Below are 26,554 nucleotides of genomic sequence, written 5' to 3' on the forward strand. Positions count from 1 at the left end.
TGATTAGCTAACTTCGCTAATCATTTCTAGCAGATATGCTAAAAATGCTAACTATGCTAACTATGCTAACTAGCTAACTTGCTACTGAGGACTTCTATTTTGAAACATTTGTTGATAGGGTATCCGTGGCTGCCACTATCAGGAATAAAGAAGTTACTGTAGTAAAATCATGTTGGTTGCTGTGGAAACGGTCATAAACGCTTAATTTTAATGGTTGCTATGTTGGTTGCTAGGTACATGGAGGACTCATGTAGTTGACTGGAGGCACAGTTGAAGATAACTGACAGTTGGAATGGTTGAACAGTTAAATAGTTGAATAGTTTCAATGGTTAAGTGATTTAATAGTGTATTATTGCAGTGAGGACTTTTATTTTGAAACAGTTGTGGAAAGAGAGTTTAACAGGATATGTAGTCTTCACAGAGAGATTGTATGCTTTAAGCCTGAGAGAGAGAGGGCTGCTGCAGGTGGGGCTGGCCACCTGGCATAAGATTCTAATTGCTTAATGATCCGATTGTGATGTCATAGAGGCCAATGTTAAGTCTATGGGGAAATGTGTAATAGTTTTTAATTTATAGTTTAAAAAGTATAAAAGTTACAAAGTTGAAAAATACTTAGCAGCATTCCCCTATTTAAGACCTACGTTGCGACGTTTGAATGAAGTTTCTAAGTTAAACGGTTCAAGCTGAATAGAAAAAATGAATTTGATCAGCGGAATAATAATAACTAGAAACGCAATTCCAAGGAATTACCAGTGCATGAAAATGCAAAAAAAAATATAGATAGATAATGTAGATATGGCTACTAAGGTATAGCTAGGGTAAACATGGTGGTTGCATAGTTTAAAGAGAGTTGATAGTGTTTAGGTAGACATTTTAAAGCTTAAACATTCCTGTTCTAACTTAACTAATGATTTCTAACAGGTATTCTAAAATGTTAACTATGCTAACAATGATAACCAGGTTGATTGGTTTACTTGGCTAATGATTTCTAGCAGTACTGTTAAAAATGTTAACTATGCTAACTATGCTAACAATGCTAACCACGTTGATTAGCTAACTTAGCTAATCATTTTTAGCAGTTATGCTAAAAATGTTAACAATGTTAACTATGCTAACAATGCTAACCAGGTTGATTAGCTAACTTAGCTAATCATTTTTAGCAGTTATGTTAAAAATGCTAACTATGCTAACAATGTTAACTATGCTAACCATGCTAACTAGCTAACTTGGTACTGAGGACTTTTATTTTGAAACATTTGTTGATGGGGTATCCATGGCTGCCACTATCAGGAATAAAGAAGTTACTGTAGTAAAATCATGTTGGTTGCTATGGAAACGGTCATAAACGCTTAATTTTGATGGTTGCTATGTTGGTTGCTAGGTGCATGGAGGTCTCATGTAGTTGACTGGAGGCATAGTTGATGATAACTGACAGTTGGAATGGTTGAACAGTTAAATAGTTGAGTAGTTTCAATGGTTAAATGATTCAATAGTGTATTATTGCAGTGAGGACTTTTATTTTGAAACAGTTGTGGAAAGAGGAAACAGTTAACAGGATATGTAGTCTTCACAGAGAGATTGTATGCTTAAAGCCTGAGAGAGAGAGGGCTGCTGCAGGTGGGGCTGGCCACCTGGCATAAGATTCTAATTGCTTAATGATCCGATTGTGATGTCATAGAGGCCAATGTTAAGTCTATGGGGAAATTTGTAATAGTTTTTAATTTATAGTTTAAAAAGTATAAAAGTTACAAAGTTGAAAAATACTTAGCAGCCTTCCCCTATTTAAGACCTACGTTGCGACGTTTGAATGAAGTTTCTAAGTTAAACGGTTCAAGCTGAATAGAAAAAATGAATTTGATCAGCGGAATAATAATAAGAAGAAGCCTTGGAAGAACAGTACAGTGCATTTTCATGCACTGTAATAAGAAGAAGAAGTTTTGGAAGAACAGTACAGTGCATTTCCATGCACTGTAATGACAGGAAGTGAGTGGGAGAGAGAGTCGGGGTGGGATCTGGAAAGGACCACGGGGCGGGAATCGAACCCGGGTCGCCAGCGTACGGTGCAGGTGCCCCAGCCAGTTGCGCCACTGCCGGGGCCTTTTCATTTGTTTATTAAACTGTTTATTAATTCCTGTGTTTTTTCACATCTCTCTCTCTCTCTCTCTCTCTCTATCTCTTTCTCTCTAGCTATCTCTCTCTCTCTCTCTCAACAATGTAATAACTGGCTGCATGCATACTGCAATTTCACAGGTGGATTTTAGCACAGGATTGATTGGTGTGTGTATGGAATTAAGCCGGTATTTTAGTGGTTAGTGCTGATGTATTATGAAGTGCATGGATTCAAGTGTCTGTGTGTGTGTGTGTGTGTGTGTGTGTGTGTGTGTGTGTGTGTGTGTGTGTGTGTGTGTGTGTGTGTGTGTGTGTGTGTGTGTCTGTGTGTCTGTGTGTGTGTGTGTGTGTGTGTGTGTGTGTGTGTGTGTGTGTGTCTGTGTGTCTGTGTGTCTGTGTGTGTGTGTGTGTGTGTGTGTGTGTGTTGTGGGCAGGTGGAGCTGACGTGGGACGAGACGGACCACGATCGCGTCACGGCTTTCAGCAGGAACTTCAACAAAAACGAGCTGCTGGACATGGACTTCAAGGCTTACCTGGCCTCCTCCAGCGAGGAAGAATTGGAAGAGGAGGAAGAGGAGCAGACTGAAGTCATACCAGAAGGTAAGCTGACCTGAGAGGGGATGATTTGTAATGTTGTTTAGAATCCAGTATATTTTCCATATGTGTAATGCTGTTTGGTGAATAGCATTGTACAGGAATCCAGTATATTTTCCATATGTGTAATGTTGTTTAGTGAATAGCATTGTACAGGAATCCAGTATATTTTCCACTTTTTTAATGTTGTTAATGAATACAACGACAAATTATGTTTTCCGCATCTGTTTGCCTTCAAGCATTTTATTGAATTGTAATGACTAAATGGTTGATGATCAAGCACCATCACTTCGACATGAAATACCTTACTTGTAATATCCAGCTTCTCCCCTCTGGAAGATGCTGCAGGTCTCTAAGAACTGAAACCACAGAAATAGCTTCATCCTTTCAGCAATCAGTCCCCTGAACAAAATTGTTCTGAACAATTTATTTATTTTGTTTTGTTTTGTTTTGTTTGTTTTTCTTTCTTCTTTTCTCTGGCTTGGGCTACCTCTTTTCTGTCACAAAAGCTACCGCCAACATTGTTGTATGGCAATAAAGAATTCATGGGTTTCATCAGGTCCCTTTCCACAGGTGTGTAAAATCAAGCGCTTTGATTATCAGTGCAGACTGCATGGTGCTTGATTATTAGACCTGTGGAAAGGGACTTGATGAAACCCATGAATATCTGTCCATATAATGTCTCCCTCCCTAACCAACTAGTCCCCTTTCTGTCTTCTCACAGCTCCCAAGCCAGCGGTAGAGAGCATTGAGCCTCTTTTCTGTATCAAAAGCTACCACCAACATTGTTGTATGACAATAAAGTATATCTGTCTATAAAAAGCAACTGTCTCCCTCCCTAACCAACTAATCCCCCTTCTGTCTTCTCACAGCTCCCAAGCCAGCGGTAGAGAGCATTGAGCCGGTGGAGAAAGAGGAGGAGAAGAAGGAGAAGAAGAAGAAGAAGAAGACGACTAAGGAGGACCAGATCGCCAAGTACCGGGAGCTGCTGCAGGGCATCCAGGATAAGGAGCGCAGTAAGGAGCGCGACCGCGACATGGAGATGGAGATCACCTGGGTGCCAGGTGAGGTGCTACGATGACCAGACCAAGTGGGAGGAGTTTTAAATGGTCACATACAGAGCGGTAGATAGAGAGAGTTGCGACACTCTTTGATGTTGCCGCCACGATCAACAGTTCCAAAAAAAACCGTGCTGAATGGCTGAATCGTAATTGTAAACAGTTCCAAAAGCCCCATAACGACATACTCTGGTCACATACAGAGCGGTAGATAAAACAGAGTGGCGACACTCCCATAGACCTCCATAGGAAAAAGTGGCAGCGCTTTTTCCAGGCTATTTCCTCGTTATGGGGCTTTTGGAACTGTTTACAGCCAATCTCTTGGTCAGTAGTCAATGAGTTAATTGATTACACCTTCCAGCATCAGAAGTACATCCCACCCTCCTGCGATTCAGCCATTCAGCACAGGTTTTTTTTGGAACTTTTGATCGTGGCGGCAACATCAAAGAGTGTCGCAACTCTCTCTTTCTATGGCTCTGGTCACATAGAATGGAAACCATTTTTGTCTTGGTTTTGATAAGTTAGGAGAGGTTGTGCATAACCAGAGAGCTATCGTGAACATGATGCATTGTTGTGCCCTCCTTCATATGAAAATCTTAAACTTAGAAATAGCTACTGAAAAATCGGCGAATTAGAACAAAGGTGAGGCGCTACGATGACCAGACCAACTGGGAGGAGTTTTAGTTTTACAAGTTTTTAAGTCTTAAGTTTTAAAGTAAACTTTGACTGATGCTTAGCAGACACTTAGGAAGAAGTTCTTAGCACTTAAGAGCTTCTTAACAAATCCGGGAAACGCGGCCAATGTCATTGAGTGTTTGACAGGACCAACAGAAAGCAGCCAACACAAAGCTTTGCTTTAATAGTGTGAACACGTGTAAGGATGAGATGTTTCTGGAGCTTTGCTAAAAGGTTCTCCTCAGGTCTGCAGGAGCATTACTAAAAGGTTCTTCTGCTCAGGTCTGAAGGAGCGTTACTAAAAGGCTCTTCTGCTCAGGTCTGAAGGACAGTTACTAAAAGGTTCTCCTCAGGTCAGAAGGAGCGTTACTAAAAGGTTCTTCTCCTCAGATCTGAAGGAGCATTACTAAAAGGTTCTTCTGCTCAGGTCTGAAGGAGCATTACTAAAAGGTTCTTCTGCTCAGGTCTGAAGGAGTGTTACTAAAAGGTTCTTCTGCTCAGGTCTGAAGGAGTGTTACTAAAAGGTTCTCCTTCTCAGGTCTGAAGGAGTGTTACTAAAAGGTTCTCCTTCTCAGGTCTGAAGGAGAAGACGGAGAAGCTGGTGAAGAAGAAGATGGAGGGGAAGGAGGAGCTGACGCCGTGGGAGGAGTTCCTGCAGAAGAAGAAAGACAAGAAGATCGAGAAGAAGAAGAGAGCCAAACAGGTATAGTACGAGTGGAGAAGCCTGCAGGAAGTTCAGGAACATGACCAGGGATATCTGATAAACCATAGACCATTTATATTCAGTTATTTGTGCCATTGCTTTATATCAGGAATGTTATGGAAAGAGCACATTCTCTCTCTCTCTCCTCTCTCTCTCTCTCACACACACACACACACAGACATCTGGGTTTTACTGTCTATGTTTCATCTTCAAGGATGGCACTTTTAGCTGTTATATTTTGGGCAATGCACCTAGTTGTGTATTCCATGAGAACTGGTTCTCTAAGGGTAATAGTCACACATACACACACACTGATCTTTCTTTCCTTCTCTTCCTCAGTCTGCCGAGGCGGGCATCAGTGATGACGAGCTTCCTGCTGACGTTGACTTCAATGACCCCTTCTTCTCCGAGGAGCTCGGCAGCACCGGTAAGGCTCCTCCCATTCCGTTACATCTGTGTCCACACTTCCATCACAAAATATGTAGAGAAAGTCAATTACTCTGTTCTACAGTTACTGCTTTGAAAGTGTAAATGAGCTCTTCGTTCTGATTGGTCCAGTTACTGCTGTGATGTAAGAAAGTGTAAATGAGCTCTTCGTTCTGATTGGTCTAGTTACTGCTGTGATGTAAGAAAGTGTAAATGAGCTCTTCGTTCTGATTGGTCCACAGCCCTGAATAGCAAATCCAAGGGCAAGAAGAAGAAGAGGGAGGTGGAGGAGAAGACGCCGGAGGAGGAGGAGGAAGAGGAGAGGCAGAAGGTGCCTGTGCGCATATGTTTGGTGTTTATTGTACCTGTGTACTTCCGTGTGTGGTGTTCAGTGGCTACATGATGTTAGTCCGTGCTAATATGAAGGTTTTCCCAGCGTGGCTTTGCGTTATTGTGCTAGCGTCTGCATCCTATATTTATGTATCAGGTGCAGATATGACTGGTGTGTGAGCAGCTAAATGTGCTTGCCCCTGATATGTTAAGGCATACGTTTGTACTTACCTGTGTGTGTGTGTGTGTGTGTGTGTGTGTGTGTGTCAGGCTGAGATGGCTCTTCTGATGGATGACGACGATGGCGAGCAGCACAAGCACTTCAACTACGACAAGATCGTGGAGGAGCAGAACCTGAGCAAGAAGAAGAGGAAGAAGCTCCTGAAGAGCAGCACGGCCCTGGAGGAGGACAACTTCCAGGTCAGACCCCTCACCAGCACCACACCCAAAGATCGTATAGTTACGAAGATGAATCATAAAGGGGGTTTTCAATGGAATGAAATGGTGCCCACTTCCGCCTCCTATCTGGGCGTGATCAGTGACGAGTAATCGGTTTAGACCAGTGTAGAAGCAGAAGCAGTGTGCCGTTGATAACAGGTGGCCTGCGCAATTAGCGGAGACAGGTCAGGTCAGGAGGGACAGGTTGTGAACAAAGTTACTTTTCTATGTATTTATCACGCTGGAAAATACGTTTCAATGTGGGAATGTTAGAAAGACGTGTGCCTTGTAGAATATGGGTGCGTTACTTGCATTGCTGAATGTAGGGCTAAGGGAATTGTAATCCGAGGTTTATTTCTCCCGTTTGCCTCCTAAATGGGAGTGGCACTACGTCACAGGGTAACCGGAATTGACCCTCATATGAGTCGTCTCGCTTTATAAACCGTCTCTGCCACACCCCATTATTATGAGCGTAATTTATGGCCTGTGCAGACTACATGATTTCAGCCTGATTTTGCCCCGATTTTGTCGTGGCCGACAAATTTCCATTGTCGTGTCCGAAGTCGGGAACGACACCTGAAAGAGGAAGTGTCTTGTGAAATGTGACCTTGTGACCCACGATTTAATGTCTGCGACATTCCAGGACGTTACAGCCAAAAGTCTAGCATGTCTGAATTTTGGGGGAATCTCCACGACTAGAAGGCTATGATAGATGATCTTGTAATACGGCCAGTCTTATGACCCAAGACGCGGCAAGATTTTGTGGTTCTCTGATCGCTTAGTCTGACATGGTCAATCGTGAAAGACAAAATATTGTGTAGTGTACACTAGGCCATCAGGGATTCTAGTAATATAGTCGTCCCCGGAATGGTCCACAAGTGTTGCCATGTCAACGCACATTCTAGTCCTTTCCTGCAGTTCCGTGTTCATTCCACTGACCTTCCTCGCTCTCTCTCCTTTTCACAGGTGGACCTGAAGGACCCTCGGTTCGACGCCATGTTCACGTCTCACCTGTACAACCTGGACCCGTCGGACCCCAGCTACAAGAAGACCAAAGCCTCGCAGAGCATCGCGGCGGAGAAGCAGCGTCGCAGAGAGGAGAAGGAGCGGAGGCAGGAGCAGGAAATGGCTGCCAAGAAACAGGAAGCGGACGCGGACAGGGATGGGTCGACGTCGACGTCGACGTCCAAGAGGAAAGGGGTGGACCCCAATCTGTCTTTGCTTATCAAGAACATCAAGAACAAGACGGAACAGTTCCAGGCCCGCAAGAAGCAGAAGATGTCTTAGAACATTCTGGTTTTGGAAGGTGGGCAGCACACCTGCTTGATTTGGGGGTTACTGCTCTCATTTATTTGCAACGTATCACCTATGGACGATTTAACCGCAAAAGCTGTGGTCAAAACCATCCCATAACTTACACACACACACGTGTGTATCAGGACTGTTTTGATAATTGCTACCTGGGACACGTTTTATTTTTGGATGTATCTATATGAACTATTACTGTTTTGAGATTGGCTTTCTCCTTCATCATCATTATTAAAAGATGATTCAGAAAAGAAGTCACACTTTCACAGAAACACTGTTAAAAGGTTTTTATTGTTCTATTTTTGATACCAATGCACACATTCATGAGTCTGTTGGCACTTGCACACAGGGAGAGATAAGGGCCGTTCACACCAAGAACGATAACGATAACTATAAACAAATATCGCTCTCGTTAATATGAATGACAACGTTCACACCTAAACTATAACGATAACGACATGAAGAACGATATCGTTGTTGATCACTTTCAGAGCGATTTTGAGAACGATAAAAAGCTAACGGCCAATCAGAACCCATAATATTCTAGCCATCACATTCATTAACATGAGGAGAGACTTTTCTTATCGTTGGCCAGTGTGGACGCTTTTATCGTTATGGTTATAGTTATCGTTATCGTTCTTGGTGTGAACGGCCCTATAGGCAGAGAGTCATGGCAGGTATGTATGACAGGCACGTCGAGAACTCCAATCTCACAGGTGGTCTAACTCTCCTTAGAAACACCTACCACAGGCCAGTCAGATTCATCATCAACATCATCATCAACAAACAAAAACAAACAAACAAACAAACAAAAACCACCATGAAGAATTGAGTGTTCTAAAAATAAACAAAACCGTTACTTTATAAAAGGCCAGTTCTGTACAGTTAGTGCAACATGGCGTACGAGACCTACCGGAGAGTCGTTCGTTGTCTTTCATCGGACAAGTTCCTCTGCAGCACCAAGATGGGGACGGGTATTTCTATACACTGCACACAGTACACTCATGAGGTGCTCCTCAACATGCCTCCTCGATCCTCGAGGGGCGTTCCCACTTATCTATAACCAACACTGGATAGACTATCCCATTGTTTTCGCCCCGTCATTCTTTATGTAGATCAGTGAGGATCGACGCCCGAGGAGCGAGGGAGGACGTACTGTATAAAAGCCCAAATGAGAGGCACCCTTACTCGCTCCTTTAGCACGGGGGGTTCACTGACTACAAGGCTGAGGAGAGGGAACCCTAGTGGACAAACCACGGCTCCAAAGGGAACGGCAGTGTTGCTCTAGCAGCAGTTCTGTTTAACAACACTACCAGCTACAGAGAATGTGGCTTCGCTCACTGACCAAGGGCCAATTTCTTGAGGTAACTGACGCTGAAGGAAGCAGGCAGAACTTGAGTTACTTGAGCTGGTCCACTTTTGCAACGTTTTTTTTTTAAGTGTAGATTGACTATAATTTTGCACATCCATACTGTTCATACATATGATGGTAACACCTTCTTTTTGGAACTTCATAGGATCATTCTATGAAGCATTCTGATGCTGTAGTAGAACGTGTCTAAACCAACTGCACAGCACCATTTTCACGATCATATTTGTGCGAATTCTATCAATTTATTACTCATTTGACATTTAGATGCTGTTGTTAGGCAGTGAAAAATGTAAACAAATGTGAAGAAATTATCAGAAACAGCACACAAATGCAAATGTATATGAGGTTCCTAGAAAGGCGAAGATACAGTTGGTCTAGCAGTTGGTTCTACATCTTTTTTTTTTTTTTTTTAAAGGTGTCTCGATTTTTAGCCGATTCACAGTGCATTGTTACATCTCTACTACCGGCTATATTTTATTTGAAGAATGAAGTCAGTGTTAAGCCCTATGCTCTGTCTGTGGGAGTGTGGATGCTGTCTTGATAAGGCTCTTATCAACGTCTCTCCTCGGTCCTCAATCCTCAGGCTCATTCCCACTGATCTAGATAAAGAATGATGGTGCGGCAACAATGGGATAGTCTATCCAGCGTTCTTTATAGATCAGTGGGAACGAGATCAGAGGATCAAGGAGAGACGTTGAGAAGAGCCTTTAGTGTCTAAACCACTAGCATCTCTAGCTAATGCTGTGTCTTGTGCTGTTGGCTCACAACTTCTATGTAATCTTCATATTGGCACAGATTTTCATGATGACACAAAATAGAAAAAGTTAAAAGTTTAAATCACAGTAATATTGTGAATACATATAAATATTACCACTTTAGTTTGGCAAATTTTGTTTCTTTTTCAGAAACGTAAAATTGTGCTAGTTATGCTGGCTATAAAATAGTCTTAGAATTACTGGAAATATCATCCAGAGGGAAAAAAAACTCATTGTCGTTACGCAGTTATAGCTTGTACATATACAACTACTTATATCAACACATGAGACCGTCATTATAATAATAGCTTAATAGAATATTGATGATAAAAAGGAAAAAAAAATACAATACATGTTTTGGCAGGATAGTGAATCCTGCCCCAGGTAAGACATTGAAACGTAGCTAGTTGTAAACTTTGAAAGACCATAGTCTGAAAAGAACCATCAGTGCTTATCTTTTCACACACAAAAAAAGTAACTCATCGTGGAAATTACCGCCGTCACTGTAGTGACGGACCTAGAAGTTCAAGAAAATCAAAACTAGTGTTTTCTTCTCAAGGAATGTTTAAGTGTGTGTTTGAAAGGGGAAACTACCAACTGTCTTTCTCGGACCATACAGATGGATAAGTGGGACCAGTGAGCTAAAAAAACAAACAAACAAACAAAAAACAAACACAGGACATGTGAACTACAGCGCTTTCTGTACATCGCACACTGCAAGAGTCACACAGCTGTAGTTGAATGAGCTTGATTGACAAACGCAGCGTGTTCCGTCACTGGATAAACACTAGCTTTGCCCTCTTCCTTCCTTCTTTCCTTCCTTCTTTCTTTCTTTCTATCCATCTCTCTCTTGGTCCCCCTGGCCCTGGCCCTTTCCCTATACCCAACCCCCTCCACCACCTCCACCACCTCCACCATCACCACCACCACCGCCGCCACCTTCCTCGGTATCAAGCGTAGAATATGAGTTCCGGGATCTGCCCGCCCTGCACGCCGGTTCCGTTGGTGCTGTCCGAGGAGCACTGGAACTGGAAGGTGACCTTGCCGCACTGCACCTCCGTCATGCCCTCCTGGCCGAAGTAGCTGAGCTCGTTCCCGTCCAGCACCACGCTGGCCGTGTGGAACGTGTCCGGCTCGATCTGCACCGGGTGCTCGAACCACACGGGGAACGTGCTGCTCGAGCCGTCCGAGAAGTACTTGGCCACGCTGACGCCGAGCGCGGCGCCCTGCCGCTTGAGCTCGATGCGCGCGCTGTACTCGGCCGAGCCGCAGCTGGAGCCGTACAGGCCGAAGCCGGCCACGAAGACGCGGCGGTCCACGGCGAACTGGATGCTGTCGCAGCGGCCGCGGTAGCGCCACTGGTTGCTGCGGTACGCGCACGACTGGAAGCGGTGGCAGCGCTGCGGCGCCAGGCCCTGCCGCGGCTCGCGCACGAAGCGCAGCGAGGGCTTGCGCGCCGCCGTGTGCCACAGGAACACGTCGTTGGTCTCGGCCAGCGTCAGCAGGCCCGACTGCGCCGGGCCGTTGGCGAACTCGTCCAGCGGCATGGCCGGCACGCGGATCAGGTAGAGCGCCTTGCCGAGCGCCTCGCGCTTGTCGTCGGCGCTCGGCGCCGCGCCGCCGCCGCGGCGCACGCACTCCGCCTCGGCCCAGCGCAGCGCCGCGTCGAACACGGCCGTCTCCTTGGCGTTGAGCGTCTCGCGCCGCAGGATGCTCTCCAGCGTGGGCGCGTCGATGTCGCAGAAGCCGTCCGAGCGCAGCGCCAGCTCGGCCTGCGCGTCGATCACCTCCCAGCAGCGCTGCGTCAGCTCGGGCTCCTCGAACAGGCAGCTCTGCGACAGCAGCACGCAGGCGTTGCGCGCGCTCAGCGACGTCTCCAGGAAGGCCACGCAGGCGCGCGCCAGGTGCGGCACGATGTACTTCTTGGCGGCGTACAGCGTGGCCAGCACCGTGTCCGCGCACAGGTCGATCTCGTCGCAGTAGATGTACCTGCGGGGGGGGAGAGCGGGAACGGACGGAGGAATGACAATCAGTGTCCGAATCGTCAAGTAACACTACGTTAACATTGTCTAGCAACACTAAATTACGATTGTCCGGGAACACTACATAAAGATCGTTTTGGTAACACGACACAAAGATCGTTTGGTAACACTTAATCACGATCACCCGGGAAACACTACATTAAGATCGTTTGGTAACACAACATTAAGATCGTTTGGTAACACTTAATCGCGATCACCCGGTAACACTACACTTTCTGTAGCTGGATTACTTACTTTCACAGGATCGTCTACCTTCAGGGACTTTACAGATGGCTTGTTGAAATTCAAGCTTTTCCAATTATTCACTGTACCGCTATAACTATCGTGTATCAGCTCAGACATAAACTGTAGCAAATAGTGTGTCAGTAAACATATATATATATATATATATATATATATGTCAGTGGACAGTCTAGAGAAGACCTTCCAATTAAAATGTGCCGTCTCACTGGGGCAGCGTATCTGCACAAATCAGACATACCCGTCACATAACCCTCCCCTCCACTGGCTTTACCGCCATCAGCTATTCACATCCTGCAATGCAAGACATAAAAAGGTTGACCCCTGTGGAATAGCTTGCCAAAGGAAGAATTTGGTTTACAGGAAGGTGGGGTTTGGTCTACAACATATAGGGGGGGGGGGGGGGGGGTTAGTGACCACAGCACAGGAAGTCAGGTTTGGCTAACAGGAAATAACCAGGATGTGAGCTAAATGTGTGTGTGTGTGTGTGTGTGTGTGTGTGTGTGTGTGTGTGTGTGTGTGTATCTTACTTTAGCATGGCCAGGAAGGAAGGAGGCTCCACATCTGGGATGCGGATCTCGTCCTTGTCCTCGGCCAGCTCCCCGTAGAACATGGCATGGAACACGGAACTCCCGACCGCCAGAACGTACTGTCACATAGGAGTGGAGTACACCATCTCTATCACAGTGCCATTGACATTTCAATCAAACCTAAATGTCAAAATGTCAATCGGTGTTTCTAAAATCCCAATACTATGTCATCAAATGCCTTGTCTGTAGGTTATTTACTGAACAGTTATAAAGTAGTAAAGTAAATCTGACACTTGAAGTTTAAGAAACTGCATAACATGTTGAGATATTTTCTTTGAAAGATCAAACAAACCAATTAACTGATTACCAAAATAGTTAATTCAATTCCGATTAATTCAATAGTTGACAACTAATCAATATATCGTTGGAGCCCTAGTTCAAACTTACGGAAAGTAACTAGCGAGCAGGAACACAGACAGACTCCCACTTACTTTGTGTCCCGGTACTCTTTGAGTGCCCCCTGGTGGACCCACCACGAAGTGCACGTCGGCCATCTGCTCATTGTTGAACATGACGGAGTTCCTGCAGACCAGAAACACACAGCAACAATGACGGCATTATGCTCCCTGCTTTACTGTACACGCCATGCAGCCTGGCACCTTGCTCACCGTGCCAACCACTGTGCCAACTATGGCAATTTGAATTTCCCCTGGGGCATCAATAAACTATCTATCTACCAACTAGCCTTGGGGATCAATAAAGTATGCATGTATGTATGTATGTATGTATGTATCTATCTATCTGTCTACCCTAAAACACCTTTGCAGTAGTGGCAACTTAGTTCTCGGAAATGAAAATGCAAAGATCGGTAATAATTAGTAGCAACAGCAGCAGCAACATAAAGGCCAATAAGTGCTAGTTTCCCCAATACAACAGACAATAGGAGACAGAGCTCAAGTATCTCTTCTTGCCGTTGTAACAAAAAAAAAACCCTCACTGGAACACAGCATTGTGTTATCAAGGCCACTATCAAAAAGGGCAGGGGGAAAAAGATGCTCTGCTTTGGCTCCTCACTGTCTACTGCAGCGGTCTGAACACACAACACCTAATTGTTATCGTTGTGTGAAACTGTGTGAACAGAGGCCCCATTTTGTCTTTGTACGGTACATCATGAATGGGATTTCTGTGAGAAGGCAACAGCTCCCACACAATACTGAACACGCTAAAAATAGGTTAGGTTTCAACAAACCATAACTCAGTGTCATGAGACAGTTCTAGTGTTGCTGAAAGCAATGCAATAGGCCACACACACACACACACACACACACACACACACACACACACACACACACACACACACACACACACACACACACACACACACACAAGTTGTGTATAATAGATAGAACAGTGAACCCAATGAGGGCGTGTAGTAGGATTACCTCTCTCTTATCGTTGGATAGAGGCCTTGCCAATTGCAGCCCTGGATCGTGTTGTTGTTGCTGATGTTTTGCTGCTGATACTGTTGCACGGCGGTGGCAGACGGCTGAGAAGATGCTGGAGCCGGTTTCTTGGTGCTCGGGTAAAGCTCTGCCGCCATGCTTCAAATGTCTCCCCGAAGTATCAGGGCGATGTCATCGTAGACTGACGGGCGTCATTGATCAAGCCGTTTTAAAGGCTGTGGTGAATCAAAGGGCAAGAAAATGAAGGCATGCTGCTATGCAAGTAGGCTTTGACAGTTCAGTGCCTATCAATTACAATGAGATGGTTATACCGCCAACGGACAACGCCAGTTGTAAACATCTGGCAACAGCTGCCCACAAACCACGAACCAATCATTGATGCACTGGATACTAAGTAAAATGGCAAATCGTACTGGGTAGCCTAAAGATTTAGGTTTATTCGCCGTGCAAGCCCTACATTGAGGTCATGATAAAACGAACTAAATTACTCAAACAACATCAGCTGCCTAATGAGCTAGTCCAATGCTTTGGTCAAATCGTAACGTTCATTGACATAAGTTAGCTCTCTCCTCAGCTAACAACAGCCACATCCAACATGCCGAGTCCATTCAGTTTGCTTTGTTTTAATGTTGGGGTGGTAAGCGTGCAGAGGAGGGAACTGACATCAGCTTAAATAAAAGTCCACTATCCTAGAAATCAAATCCTATTTGGCTACGGATCATCAGTTCTGGAATTTTGCTAGCCGAAGAGCTAAGAGCTAGCAACATTACAGCTTGTTCTTCCACCAACCGCAGCATGATAAACCGTAAATTATTAACATCTCCTCCACGTAATGTGTATACACGGTCATATTTTGCATCATTGTGGAAGTGTACATGTATACATGACTCACCATATGTGTAGTGTCGACAATGAACCGAGCTCCCAGAAACTTAGGCTAGCTGCTACATCAATCGTTTGATGCAACAGGAAGTCTGCCAAAAAAGCGCTGCCCCTCCAACTAGCTAACTCGCTAGCTATGGTTAGCTTTCTTGTTTGTTGTGATCATAAAAAGGTCCAGTGCGTAATATACCAGTATAAAATGTTGTCTTTTCCATTTCTAGAACTAACAATAACGTCAGTGTACTACCTGTGACATATCCGATGCCACATCGGCTCTTCAGATTCGCGTCGGAAAAAGTTGGACTTCCACCATCTTTCCCCGACGCCGTGTGAAGTGAACGACAAGCCAAAACATAGAGGCGCTCTTATTATTGTTATGGGAGGTGTCGCGGTCTAGGCTCCAGGGGGCCCAGGCTATGGTAGATTTCATTCGCCCAGCCTACAGCAACGTGATGATGTAGGGCCTTGTCTGAAGCTAGGCCTACCAGTGAAGACATTATTGTTCTTTCCATTTTAAAACTAAAATTATATATAATGAAAGAGTAATATAGACTAGGCCTACCATGTTTTTATTTTCTTGATGAATATTGTAATCTGATGTGAACTTGACATCATAATAAGAACTAACCCTACAATCTTCTTTTTTATATAATCATTTGTTATATCCATGAGCTCTATTTTTAGATCCAAGACAACAGTAGTAGCAAGCAACAGCAGCAGCAGTAAACCACTAGGTCTAGGCTAATCGACATGGCCCAACTTCTTGCAATTGGTTAAAATCATGATAAGGGAATAGCCTACAATGCACCATGATGTCAGACAGCAAAACCTCTGCTGAAAACCTCCCGAGAAGGCCAAAATTCCTTGTCTATTTTACCTGTGGTCAAAATTAGCTTTATTGTTACAGCTATCTGTGGCGAGGCATGCTGTGACAAGTGAATGAGTAATTTCCAAATTTGTGGACACAACAGACAGACATCAACTCATGACCTCCTGGCAAATGTGAAGAGGATGAATCCAGAAACATGTAATGGTTTAGGCCAGTGGTTTTCATAGTGGGGGCCGCGGGTTTCGTTGGAGGCCACCAGGGGGCACCAGGGAGGGCACAGCAAGTTGAAGGAAAAATAAACGTGAAAAAAAATAATAACGAAAAAAAAGTATTAATATTATTATTATTACTATGAGGGTTATTATAATGCCAGTATAAACATTTGTTGCCTATCGGAACTTTATATATTCCATGATAATGAATAATAATAGTGTAATAACATTGGAGAGACAGCTGTTGGGAGTAACGCATTACATAGGCCTATCTGTTGTGCAATCTTCCAAACCAAAGGGACACCTTCCTTCCTTTCCATCCTTTAAAAAGACGTAGTATGAGAGGTCAGCAGCATTCTAATTGTCTTGGTCGCCTACATTTTCACTGGATTACTATATACTGTCTCATAAACGCTCTCACCAAAAACAACCACAAGGTGGCAGTAGCCTACCATGACATTCTCCCCATGTATGCTGGATTTTATTCTCTTAGCATGATGGTGTACTGTAGCCCTAGCCTGAAGCTATGCCAGCCAGTAGTTAAGAATGTCAGTGTTTAAGAATAGTTTTCTGTCATTTTTTTGTTTATTCATTTATTTTTTAATTTAAATCTAAATTTAAATTTAATTTCACATAGAGCGCCAAAACATTACACATGTCTCATGGCGCACATAGGCTACCGTTTTTTCATTTTCTTGATGAATCTTGTAAATGTCATGTGAAATCAGAATCGGGCCTGGCACAACATATTGACTTTCTGTTTTCTTTTCATATACTGTACATCCATCATGTGTCACCATGGGTGCCTCTCATTCGTCTTTTTATCTATCCTCCCTTCCTTCCTCGGTCCTCCAGATGAATGAGAGGCACCCCATACTTTATGTGGGCAGGACACCTTGATAGCTTCATCTTCCACAGTCTCATAAAAAGTCACATATATTATCACATATTACATAGGCTACTTTCTTCACCTAAATCCATAAAATTCCATTGATTTCAATGGGAAATTTAAATTAATGGTCTATCAGGTATTGATTGAACTGTGAAAGCGCCTTCACTACCGCTGGTATCGTATGCTTCGCGGCAGAATCGGCTGCAGGATAACGAGTAGCCTGTCACATCACCGTCAACAAATAAGCCAGAGGCGGTAAAGTCCAGCATGAGAAAGTAACAGTCCTAGCACATGTCTGTGCCAACAACTCACCTGTTAAGAGCACAGGGAGAACCACATGGGCCGGGTTTCCCAAAATCGTTAAGAAGCTCTTAAGTCCTAAGAACTTCTTAGGAGCATTCTTAGAACATTCTTACAACGCTCCTAAGAAGTTCTTAGCACTTAAGAGCTTCTTAACAATTTTGGGAAACCCGGCCAATATCTGACTTTTACTCTCTGAAGCTGGATTTTCCACCTCTGCACACACCTTCACTTAGACGACGACAGTGGGCCCGGGGGGAGGAGCTACAGGAAAGATGAAAACAGATGAGGCAATAGAAGGAACACAAACACACAGGTTAATCTAGGAACATTGAAAGAACATTGAAGCAAAGATCCTTCGCTCCGCTTTAACCCTCTCTGATTGAAGATACTAGAATGTATGTATTTACACTCTGCCAACTTATACACTTACTTCACAAGTTCAAGAATTTGTCTCAATGCAGTCAATGAACTCCCGCTTCTGGCATAACCTTTTTTTTTTTTAAGTTTTTTTTTTATTTTTAAAGAGGCACTCACCCGGGGGGTGCTGTGGCGCAGCGGCGCAGCAGGCTACAGCGCTCGTACCATATACGGGTCCGAGTGCCCACGGGGACCCAGGTTCGAATCCGGCCTGCGGTCATGTCCCGATCCCACCCCATCTCTCTCTCCCACTTGTTTCCTGTCTACTCTTCACTGTACTATAACATTAAAGGCAAAAAGGCCAAAAAATATACTTTAAAAAAAAAAAAAAAGAGGCACTCACCCGATCCTCTGACCACCATTTTCCTTGACCAAGGAAAATCAGTGGTTAATCCAAGCCCAACCTTGTATTTGCCCTCTCAAAAAGAGTGACCAGACATCAGAAAGTTTTTTTTAACCCTTCCTTGCTAGAAGTAGTTTATTTCAAAGTATTACAGAAAAAAGAAGCAACAATTTAGGAATATAAAAAAATGAGGATTACAGAAAAATAAATGAAATAACAGCATAATACAAAAAAAATGCCCCAAGTAAAAGTAAAAAGTTAAAAACAAAATATTCTCTTTTTCTCCTAAGAGGGAAAAGAAACAACAGGGTCCCTATCCAGCCTTGTCCTAACCAGAAGTGTCAGACAACATCGAGGAGAGATGAGGTGAACCATGTCTCTCACCCCTTGCTTTTTATAGCCATTACCCTATTCCTAACTATGATAAGTGGCTATGTTCTATTAGTTTACATTTTGGAGATGAGGTGAACCATGTCTCGCACCCCTTGCTTTTTATAGTTTTTTTTAGAGCCACCATAGAGTCAATTTTGTGTTGTGGCATCACAAATTAAACAAACTCATGTTTTTCCTTTTACCCTATTCCTAACTATATGGTAAGTGGTTATGTTCTATTAGTTTCCATTTTTGGTCATGTGGTCATGTGATCTGGCACAGGGACATCGAGGAGTTACGAGAAACAGAACTTCCAAACCCAATCCCGGGATAGAGGGGCTCAGTGAATGTGGAGTGGAACGTGTGCAGGTGGGTGAGTGTGTCAGAGGAGACGCTGTAGAAGGACAGAGTGCCTGCTGGCCAGTCCAGGTACACTCCTACTCTGCTGGAGGAGGGGGCATGCATGGCAGTCTTCTTCTTATTGTGACAGGCACAGTAACTGCCACCATTGATCGTCAGACTCCAGGACTTGGCATTCCATCCAAAACTGCTTCTCTCCCAACTTCGCTGTTTCCTCTGGATGCTTTTATAAGCCACTGCTAACTCAGGCAGAAAATAACCACTCCACTCAGCCTCCCAGTAGTAGCGTCCAGACTGTCCCGTGCTGACTGGACTCTGACCCAGACTGTCACACCTCTCTGGGTGGTGTCCAGACAGACCCTCTCTACACAGCACCTGCCAGGAGTCAAATCTCTCTCGGTGGTCGGGACACGGCTGCTGACTCTCCCATGTTGCCTTTCTGTTCCCCTCAGAGAGAGAGAGATCTCTGTACGCTGTGTTTGGGTCCAGTGTGAGCTCACAGGCATCTGCACACAAGAGGAGAGGAGAGAGGAGACAACATCCTCATCAGAACATGGGGTAGGAAACACACACACACACACACACAACCTAACACTTCCGTGTAAATCATGTGTATTTGGAGGAAATGTAAAATCACTCACATTTTCTGGGTCCTGGTTTAATCCTGCACTCTCCTCCATGGTCATACCTTTAGAAGGATGAGAGAAGGAAAATAGTTTTGACACATCACTGAGTTGGAATTGAGATGTGTTTATATACTTCAGTGTCTGGGGGATTGCCTTTTACTTGTAGTACTTAAAGGACCACATCATGCCGAGTTTAATATATGGAATGGAATCATCTAGAAACGTGGCAGAATATCCAGTCTCCACACGAACACAGGACACAAATGGACTAGAAACTCATCTAAGATGTAATACATCTCACCTCAAAATCTGTAGATTACAGCTGGGATCATTCAGTCTGTCTGTGAGCTCACTGATACCTGAGTCTCCTGGGTGATTGTAGCTCAGATCCAGCTGTTTCAGGTAGGAGGGGTTTGATTTGAGGGCAGAGGACAAGAGAGAACAGCCCTCATGTGTGATGAGACAACCAGACAGTCTGAAACAACAGATGCTCTTTCTTAATTATGAATGAAGCAAAATGCATTGAAGGTGTACAAGTAATTTGCATATTACTATATTGATAGTATTGTATTGATTACTAACAATAGTAAGTATTGATTACTAACAATATTCACAGATGTACAATTTGACATTACACACAGCAGGCACACTGTTGTTTATTACTATGTGGGGGGTAAAATACTATAATATTACATAACATTCCTAATTACTGACCTCAGTGTCTCCAGCTTGCATTGTGGATCTCTTAGTCCCACACAGAGCAGCTCCACTCCTTCATCCTGCAGGTCATTGTCACTCATGTCCAGTTCTCTCAGATGGGAAGGTGCTCTTTGCAGCACTGATGCCATCATTTCACAGCTTGCTTTAGAGAGGTGGCACAGATTGAGCCTGTTTCAAAGGAGAGTGGAAGGTCAGTCTTTTGAACACTGGACATTTTCAGGCCATCCTTCAGCACCATGAGGTCACTGTATCTCATGAGAATGAATGACTATGTTATCAAAATTGATTTATGCTTTGATCAACTAAAACGAAACTGAGTTAAGCTTACATTAAATATTTATGTAATTTCAACGTCATTGTGTCATACAGGTGGCATTCATTGCTGCTTATAGTCGTCATTATATGCAGCTGATGATTTATTCCAAAGATTTACAGACGGGCAGCCAACAGTGCCACACTATGTGTGCACATACACACCTTAAAGATGTCAGTTTACAGTGAGGGCTACTGAGTCCTGTAGAGAGAAGCTGAACTCCAGACTCCTTCAGGTCATTGTGACTCAGGTCCAGTTCCTTTAGGGAGATGGAGGACTGCAAAGCAGAGGCTACAGCCTTACAGGATTCCTCTGTTAGCTTACAAACAGCAAGTCTGCATAGAGTGAGAGGGCAAGAGACAGACGTCAGAAAACAGAATGATGGCATGAATACATTCATACTTCTGCTTGTAAGGAGTCGTACTGGAAATGAGTTTTCATCACAGAATCCTCCCTCAGCAGCAATTACAGACTTTGTAGCCTGACAGCTTCATCTCTAAACGAGTTTTGTTGAATTCGGAGCAATGTGCTGGGTCACTGCCTAGTTTTATGATAAATATCATGCAAACAATATTGCCTTGACAAAAACAGTGTGCAAAATAAAATAGCATAGCTTATTCTTGTACAATTTCCCTGCAAATGGACTCCCACAAATCACCCCAACCTCAGTGTCCAGCTCCCTGTGTGGATGTAGAGCTCTATATGTGCATGGACACACTAGCAGGGAGCACTGAACTGATCTGGGGTCAACTCTCTCTCATCAACACAGCCACAACAATCAGAGCAAATGTTTGAATGTGTAGATGAGACCTCTGTGACCTCTTGTTCAGAGTTTATACTGACCTCAGCTTCTCCAGGTGGCAGTTTGGGTTTCTAAGACCAGAGAGCAGCTTCTCTTCTGATGTTTGCAGATCACAGCCACTCATGTCCAACTCACTCAGTTGAGAAATATATGACTGCAGAACTGAAACCACAACCTCAGAGGAGCTGTGTTTGAGTCCACGGCTGATGAGTCTATAGTGAGAAGTAAACACTATAAACAACAGGTGCATACACATAATGACATAAAAAATATGTTAACTGTTTTTTAGATCCAGCAGAATGCACCAGTCTTTGTGCACCATGCAAAATACAGACCTCACTTTACAGTCCTGATTCAGTGGTTGATGGAGCAGTTCTCCTCCACAGTCCTGAAGCTCACTGTCACTGATGTCCAGCTCTCTTAGGTGGGAGTTTGCCCACTGAAGAATCAAGGCCAAAAATCTTCCTCTCAGTTGACAGCCAACAAGTCTGTAAGAACATAAACCATAAATCTCAGACTAGAGGTGGCCACAGAATATTTTGGATTTTGGCGGATTGCGTGACGCCTGTCGTCGTCGCAAGCAATGTTTGTTCTCTTGCCGTCTGGCAAAAGCTATCTCTTGAGAAAAACAAGAACCGTCAGAAGCTGCAACAGCTTCTCCCCTCAGGCAATATAGCATTGTTTAACTCTTTGGCATACAAGTTGTATAAGTTTGTATCGTTTTAAAACCATTATGTGTATTCACTTGTTATGATCATTATTCTGTACATTTCACATTATCTGAACTCAAACACTTGATTGCACTTCACTGGTGTTGATCGTATCATTTCTTAATGGCTGCTATTTAACACTGTTGCACACTGGTCCTGGGAAATATTTCCGTTCCACTGCAGACGTGTTAGATAACAGAAACAGAAACTTGAACTTGAACGTGTAGATAAGACCTCTGTGAACTCTTTAAGGGTATTACTGACTAGTGCTGCCGCGATTAATCGACATAATCGAACTAATCGATTATGAAAATTAGTCGATGCCAATTTGTTTAGTCGACTAATCGTTTTGCTATTGACGCCCTATTTATTTTTGGTCTCCCGTCTCTAACGGCTGTAATGTTATTAATTCTGTTATTAACTCTACAAAAGTAGGCTGATATTGATATGAGCATATCTATATCTATGGCTATATATCATGTTTTGGCCCTTCAGTTGAGTTAAAAATAAAATGGACACAACAAAATAACGAAAACTTTTTTTTTTTTTTTTTTTAAATAGTCGTTAGATTCATTTTTATTAGTCGAAAGATTAATCGTTAGATGATTAGTCGTTAGTCGCAGCACTATTACTAACCTCAGTTTCTCCAGGTAGCAGTTTGGATTTCTAAGACCAGAGAGCAGCTTCTCTTCTGATGTTTGCAGATCACAGTCACTCATGTCCAACTCACTCAGTTGAGAAATATAAGACTGCAGAACTGAGACCACAACCTCTGAGGAGCTGTATTTGAGTCCACGGCTGATGAGTCTACAGTGAGAGAGGAAAACATTATCAGCAACGTGTGCGCTATACTTCTTAAATTCCAAGATATAAAATGCCCACAGATAAAAATGGACAGTTTTTAGATCCAATAGAATGCACCAGACTGTGTGCACCCTGCGAAATACAGACCTCACTTTACAGTCTTGATTCAGTGGTTGATGGAGCAGTTCTCCTTCACAGTCCTGAAGCTCACCGTCACTGATGTCCAGCTCTCTTAGGTGGGAGTTTGCCCACTGAAGAATCAAGGCCAGAAATCTTCCCCTCAGTTTACAGCCAATAAGTCTGTAATAACATAAACCATGTAACAGAGAATCACACATAGTGAAATTAGAGAAATTCGGAAATAAGGGTGAAAACAGCTAAAAAAAAAAAAAGAACTTGAATATGTAGATAAGACCCCTGTGAACAATCTCAGAGGAGCTGTGTTTACTGACCTCAGTTTCTCCAGGTGGCAGTTTGGGTTTCTAAGACCAGAGAGCAGCTTCTCTTCTGATGTTTGCAGATCACAGCCACTCATGTCCAACTCACTCAGTTGAGAAATATACGACTGCAGAACTGAGACCACAACCTCAGAGGAGCTGTGTTTGAGTCTACAGCTGATGAGTCTACAGTGAGAGAGGAAATCAGTATAAGCAACAGGTCCTCTACAATCCTTACATTCCCAGATATGAAATACCAATGAATAAAACATCAACAGTTTTTAGATCCAACAGAATGCACCAGTCTGTGTGCACTGTGCAAAATACAGACCTCACTTTACAGTCTAGATTCAGTGGTTGATGGAGCAGTTCTCCTCCACAGTCCTGCAGCTCGCTGTCACTGATGCGCAATTCTTTTAGGTGGGAGTTTGCACACTGAAGAATCAAGGCCACAAATCCCCCTTTCAGTTTACAGCCAACAAGTCTGCAAGAGCATAAACCATGTAACAGAGAATCACAAATCGTAAAATCAGAGAGGAAATACAAAGAGTGAAAACTGATGATGTTAGTCTCTGATCAGCAGGGAGCATTATACTAGACAGATCTGGGACCAGTTCATTCACATCAACATTGACATTAAAAGCCCAGTGCTACTCAGACTCATGATCTGAGTCTAGCATCTAAGAACAGTGACAGTCTTCTAATCTACCGTATGTCCAAAGTGTATTCATTTATTCTGCTCATTATTCTGTACATTTCAAATGATCTGAACTCAAGCACTTGATCGCACTTCATTAGTGTTGCTCTTGTCTTTTCTTGGCTGCTTTTTTAAAACATTTTTTTTAACTTTATATTTTAATTGATTGTAAATGCACACTGGTCCTGAGAAACAATTCCACTACACTTTAGATGTTTTACAAATATGGCTGGAATGACAAATATACTTAAAAAACATCTAATAGATAACACCTCTGTGAACTCTGTGTCGTGCAGAGTATAACTGACCTCAGTTTCTCCAGGTGGCAGTTTGGATCTCTAAGACCAGAGAGCAACTTCTCTTCTGATGTTTGCAGATCACAGCCACTCATGTCCAACTCACTCAGTTGAGAATGATACGACTGCAGAACTGAGACCACAATCTCAGAGGAGCTGTGTTTGAGTCCACGGCTGATGAGTCTACAGTGAGAGAGGAAAACACTATCAGCAACATGTCCTCTATACTCCTTACATTCCCAAATATGAAATACCAATGAATAAAAGATGGATGGAGTTTTTAGATCCAACAGAATGCACCACTCTGTGTGCACTGATGTGCAAAATACAGACCTCAATTTACAGTCCTGATTCGGTGGTTGATGGAGCAGTTCTTCTCCACAGTCCTGAAGCTCACTGTCACTGATGTCCAGCTCTCTTAGGTGGGAGTTTGCCCACTGAAGAGTCAAGGCCAAAAATCGTCCTCTGAGTTTACAGCCAACTAGTCTGTAAAACGTAGAGAATTAACAGATAATCACAAATAGTGAAATGAAATCAGATGATGTTATTACATCTTCATAGACTGAAGACTAAAGATCATTCTGACTGCTGCAGAGCTAAGGCCATGATCATCCAGGACTGTTAGTTTACACCGAGCAAGTCTACCAGAAGGAAAAGAGCACTGCATATGGGTCCCAACCCCCTTACACAGCTAACATCTGTTAAAGTGTCACTCCGGAGGGTCTACTTACCGTAGTTAACAACTTCAAACGTTTGATTTAGAGCAAAAAAAAGATAAAAGATAAAAGATAAAAAGATAAAAGATAAAGATAAAAGATAAAAAGATAGTGTTTGTATTGTAACATGTTGCGTCTATTGTTGTGTGGTATGTGATCCTGTCTGCAATCAAATTGCCCATTTTGGGACAAAGAAATAAACTGAACTGAGCTGAACTGAACTGAAATTACTTTCTCTGGTGACAGATAGGTTATAACTGTTAATGTTTATGTTGGTGTCCCGGTACTCAACAGATGCTGATGTGACTTACAACATCAGTAAATACAACAGTCAACATTAGGATAAATATAAACGCAGATCTAAACAACTAATTAACAAGAAGTACAACACATGCAATAGGCAGAAAATGTTTAAAAGTGTGAGTAGTTACAGTAAATATATATCAAAGCTATTAAACAATTAATCACAGAAGACTGCCAAAGACTGAGAAGAGTGATTACTCAAAGCTGTACTAAAGGACAAGTCCTTCAGATCTGATGTCCCTCTAAAAGTGGTTGTGGTTGTGTGATGTCCCTCTAAAAGTGGTTGTGGAACATTTCAGACATGAGGGCATTCGATTCAGTGTTTTGTTCAAATGTACTGTACTGTGAGGAGGATAAGGTAAAACACTCATGATGCTACTGTCTGGTTAACACAGTCTACATTTGACAGCAAGTCTGCAAGAGAAGCAAAATAGTATAAAAGGGTGATGTGGAATGTTTAAATCTGCAGGAAGAATGATAGGGAAATAATATAACTGCCCCACATGCAGTATGTGCCAGGCCCAAAACAACACTATTAAGGGGGGAAAGAGGAGAGAATAATATATGTGCCCTGAATACCATGCACAGCTAACGCTGAACTAAGTCTGTAAGCACATAAACATGTATCATGCAATCATGTGCAATCATATAATCACAAAGTGTGAAATCAGACAGGATACATCAATTCAAGAGATAAACAAATATGCTGTTACTGTCTGGTTAACATAAACTACTGGTTACAAATACTACTAGTATGTCAATAGCTTACAATATTACTGACCTCAGTGTCTCCAATTTGCAGTTTGGACTCTGTAGAGCAGAGAGCAGCTTTTCTCCTGACTCTTGCAGGTCATTCTGACTCAGGTCCAGCTCTCTTAAGGGGGAGTTTGCAGACTGCAGAGCTGAGGCCACAATCTCCCAGGACTTCTCTGTAAGCTCACAGCCAGTTATTCTACAAGAAGGACAGTAAAAGAGCAGTACATATGGTTTCCAACAACCTTATGCAGCTAACATCTGTTGCTGTTACTGTTTATGTCCTGGTACGCAACAGATGCTCTTATCTAAAGTGACCTACTACATCAGAAAATACAGCAGTTAACATTAGCAGACCTGCCAACCTATACGCATTTTCCACAGCAGCATTTTCACATCTATTAACGTCATAAGGTGTGTGGTCTGGGGTATGATCCAAAAATGTTATTTTACAAAACCTGATCTGTAGCGAAAGGGGCATACACAGTACAGCTGAAGATGCACTATCAAGTAAGCAGTCCTTAGAAACACCTCTGCAGGTTAAATATCCTTAAGATTTATTATTTATTCAGTCATCAAAACAGTATGACTGTATCATTATCATGATCACTATATAGAACCTCTAGTAACATTATAGTAACATCTCTCACAGGTAACTTGGTTCTATGACAACAGGACCAAACTCACAACAATTTAGCGATTATTTGTTAATATAGAACTTAAC

The 26,554-nt window shown here is 43.1% G+C and overlaps 2 protein-coding genes across 2 annotated transcripts in view; one reads left to right on the top strand and one right to left on the bottom strand.

Moving 5' to 3' along the window:
• esf1 (ESF1, nucleolar pre-rRNA processing protein, homolog (S. cerevisiae)) overlaps positions 1-7,913 on the top strand; it is a 13,692-nt gene extending 5,779 nt beyond the window's left edge. Inside the window, exons 8-14 of the mRNA XM_062540710.1 lie at positions 2,544-2,709; positions 3,576-3,767; positions 5,012-5,139; positions 5,479-5,566; positions 5,808-5,896; positions 6,166-6,315; positions 7,300-7,913. Coding sequence (XP_062396694.1) covers positions 2,544-2,709; positions 3,576-3,767; positions 5,012-5,139; positions 5,479-5,566; positions 5,808-5,896; positions 6,166-6,315; positions 7,300-7,620 — 1,134 coding nt within the window. The 3' untranslated portion in view covers positions 7,621-7,913. The remainder of the gene's footprint in view (positions 1-2,543; positions 2,710-3,575; positions 3,768-5,011; positions 5,140-5,478; positions 5,567-5,807; positions 5,897-6,165; positions 6,316-7,299) is intronic.
• A 2,791-nt stretch (positions 7,914-10,704) lies between these two features.
• LOC134087309 (BTB/POZ domain-containing protein 3-like) lies at positions 10,705-15,269 on the bottom strand. The gene is made up of 5 exons (XM_062540737.1): positions 14,936-15,269; positions 14,023-14,258; positions 13,072-13,162; positions 12,581-12,699; positions 10,705-11,757 (listed from the first exon to the last, which is right to left on the bottom strand). The coding sequence occupies exons 2-5, from the start codon at positions 14,178-14,180 to the stop codon at positions 10,719-10,721; spliced, it is 1,407 nt and encodes a 468-aa protein (XP_062396721.1). The 5' UTR covers positions 14,181-14,258; positions 14,936-15,269; the 3' UTR covers positions 10,705-10,718.
• Positions 15,270-26,554: the final 11,285 nt, after the last annotated feature.

Source organism: Sardina pilchardus, chromosome 1, assembly GCF_963854185.1.
Source record: "Sardina pilchardus chromosome 1, fSarPil1.1, whole genome shotgun sequence".
Lineage (NCBI taxonomy): Eukaryota > Metazoa > Chordata > Actinopteri > Clupeiformes > Clupeidae > Sardina > Sardina pilchardus.

Coding starts and splice junctions, on each gene's coding strand:
- LOC134087309 (XM_062540737.1), bottom strand. CDS start 14,180: ATGGCGGCAGAGCTTTACCCGAGCACCAAGAAACCGGCTCCAGCATCT. Junction 13,163..14,022: donor TATCCAACGATAAGAGAGAG/GTAATCCTACTA, acceptor TCTGGTCTGCAG/GAACTCCGTCATGTTCAACA. Junction 12,700..13,071: donor AAAGAGTACCGGGACACAAA/GTAAGTGGGAGT, acceptor CCTATGTGACAG/TACGTTCTGGCGGTCGGGAG.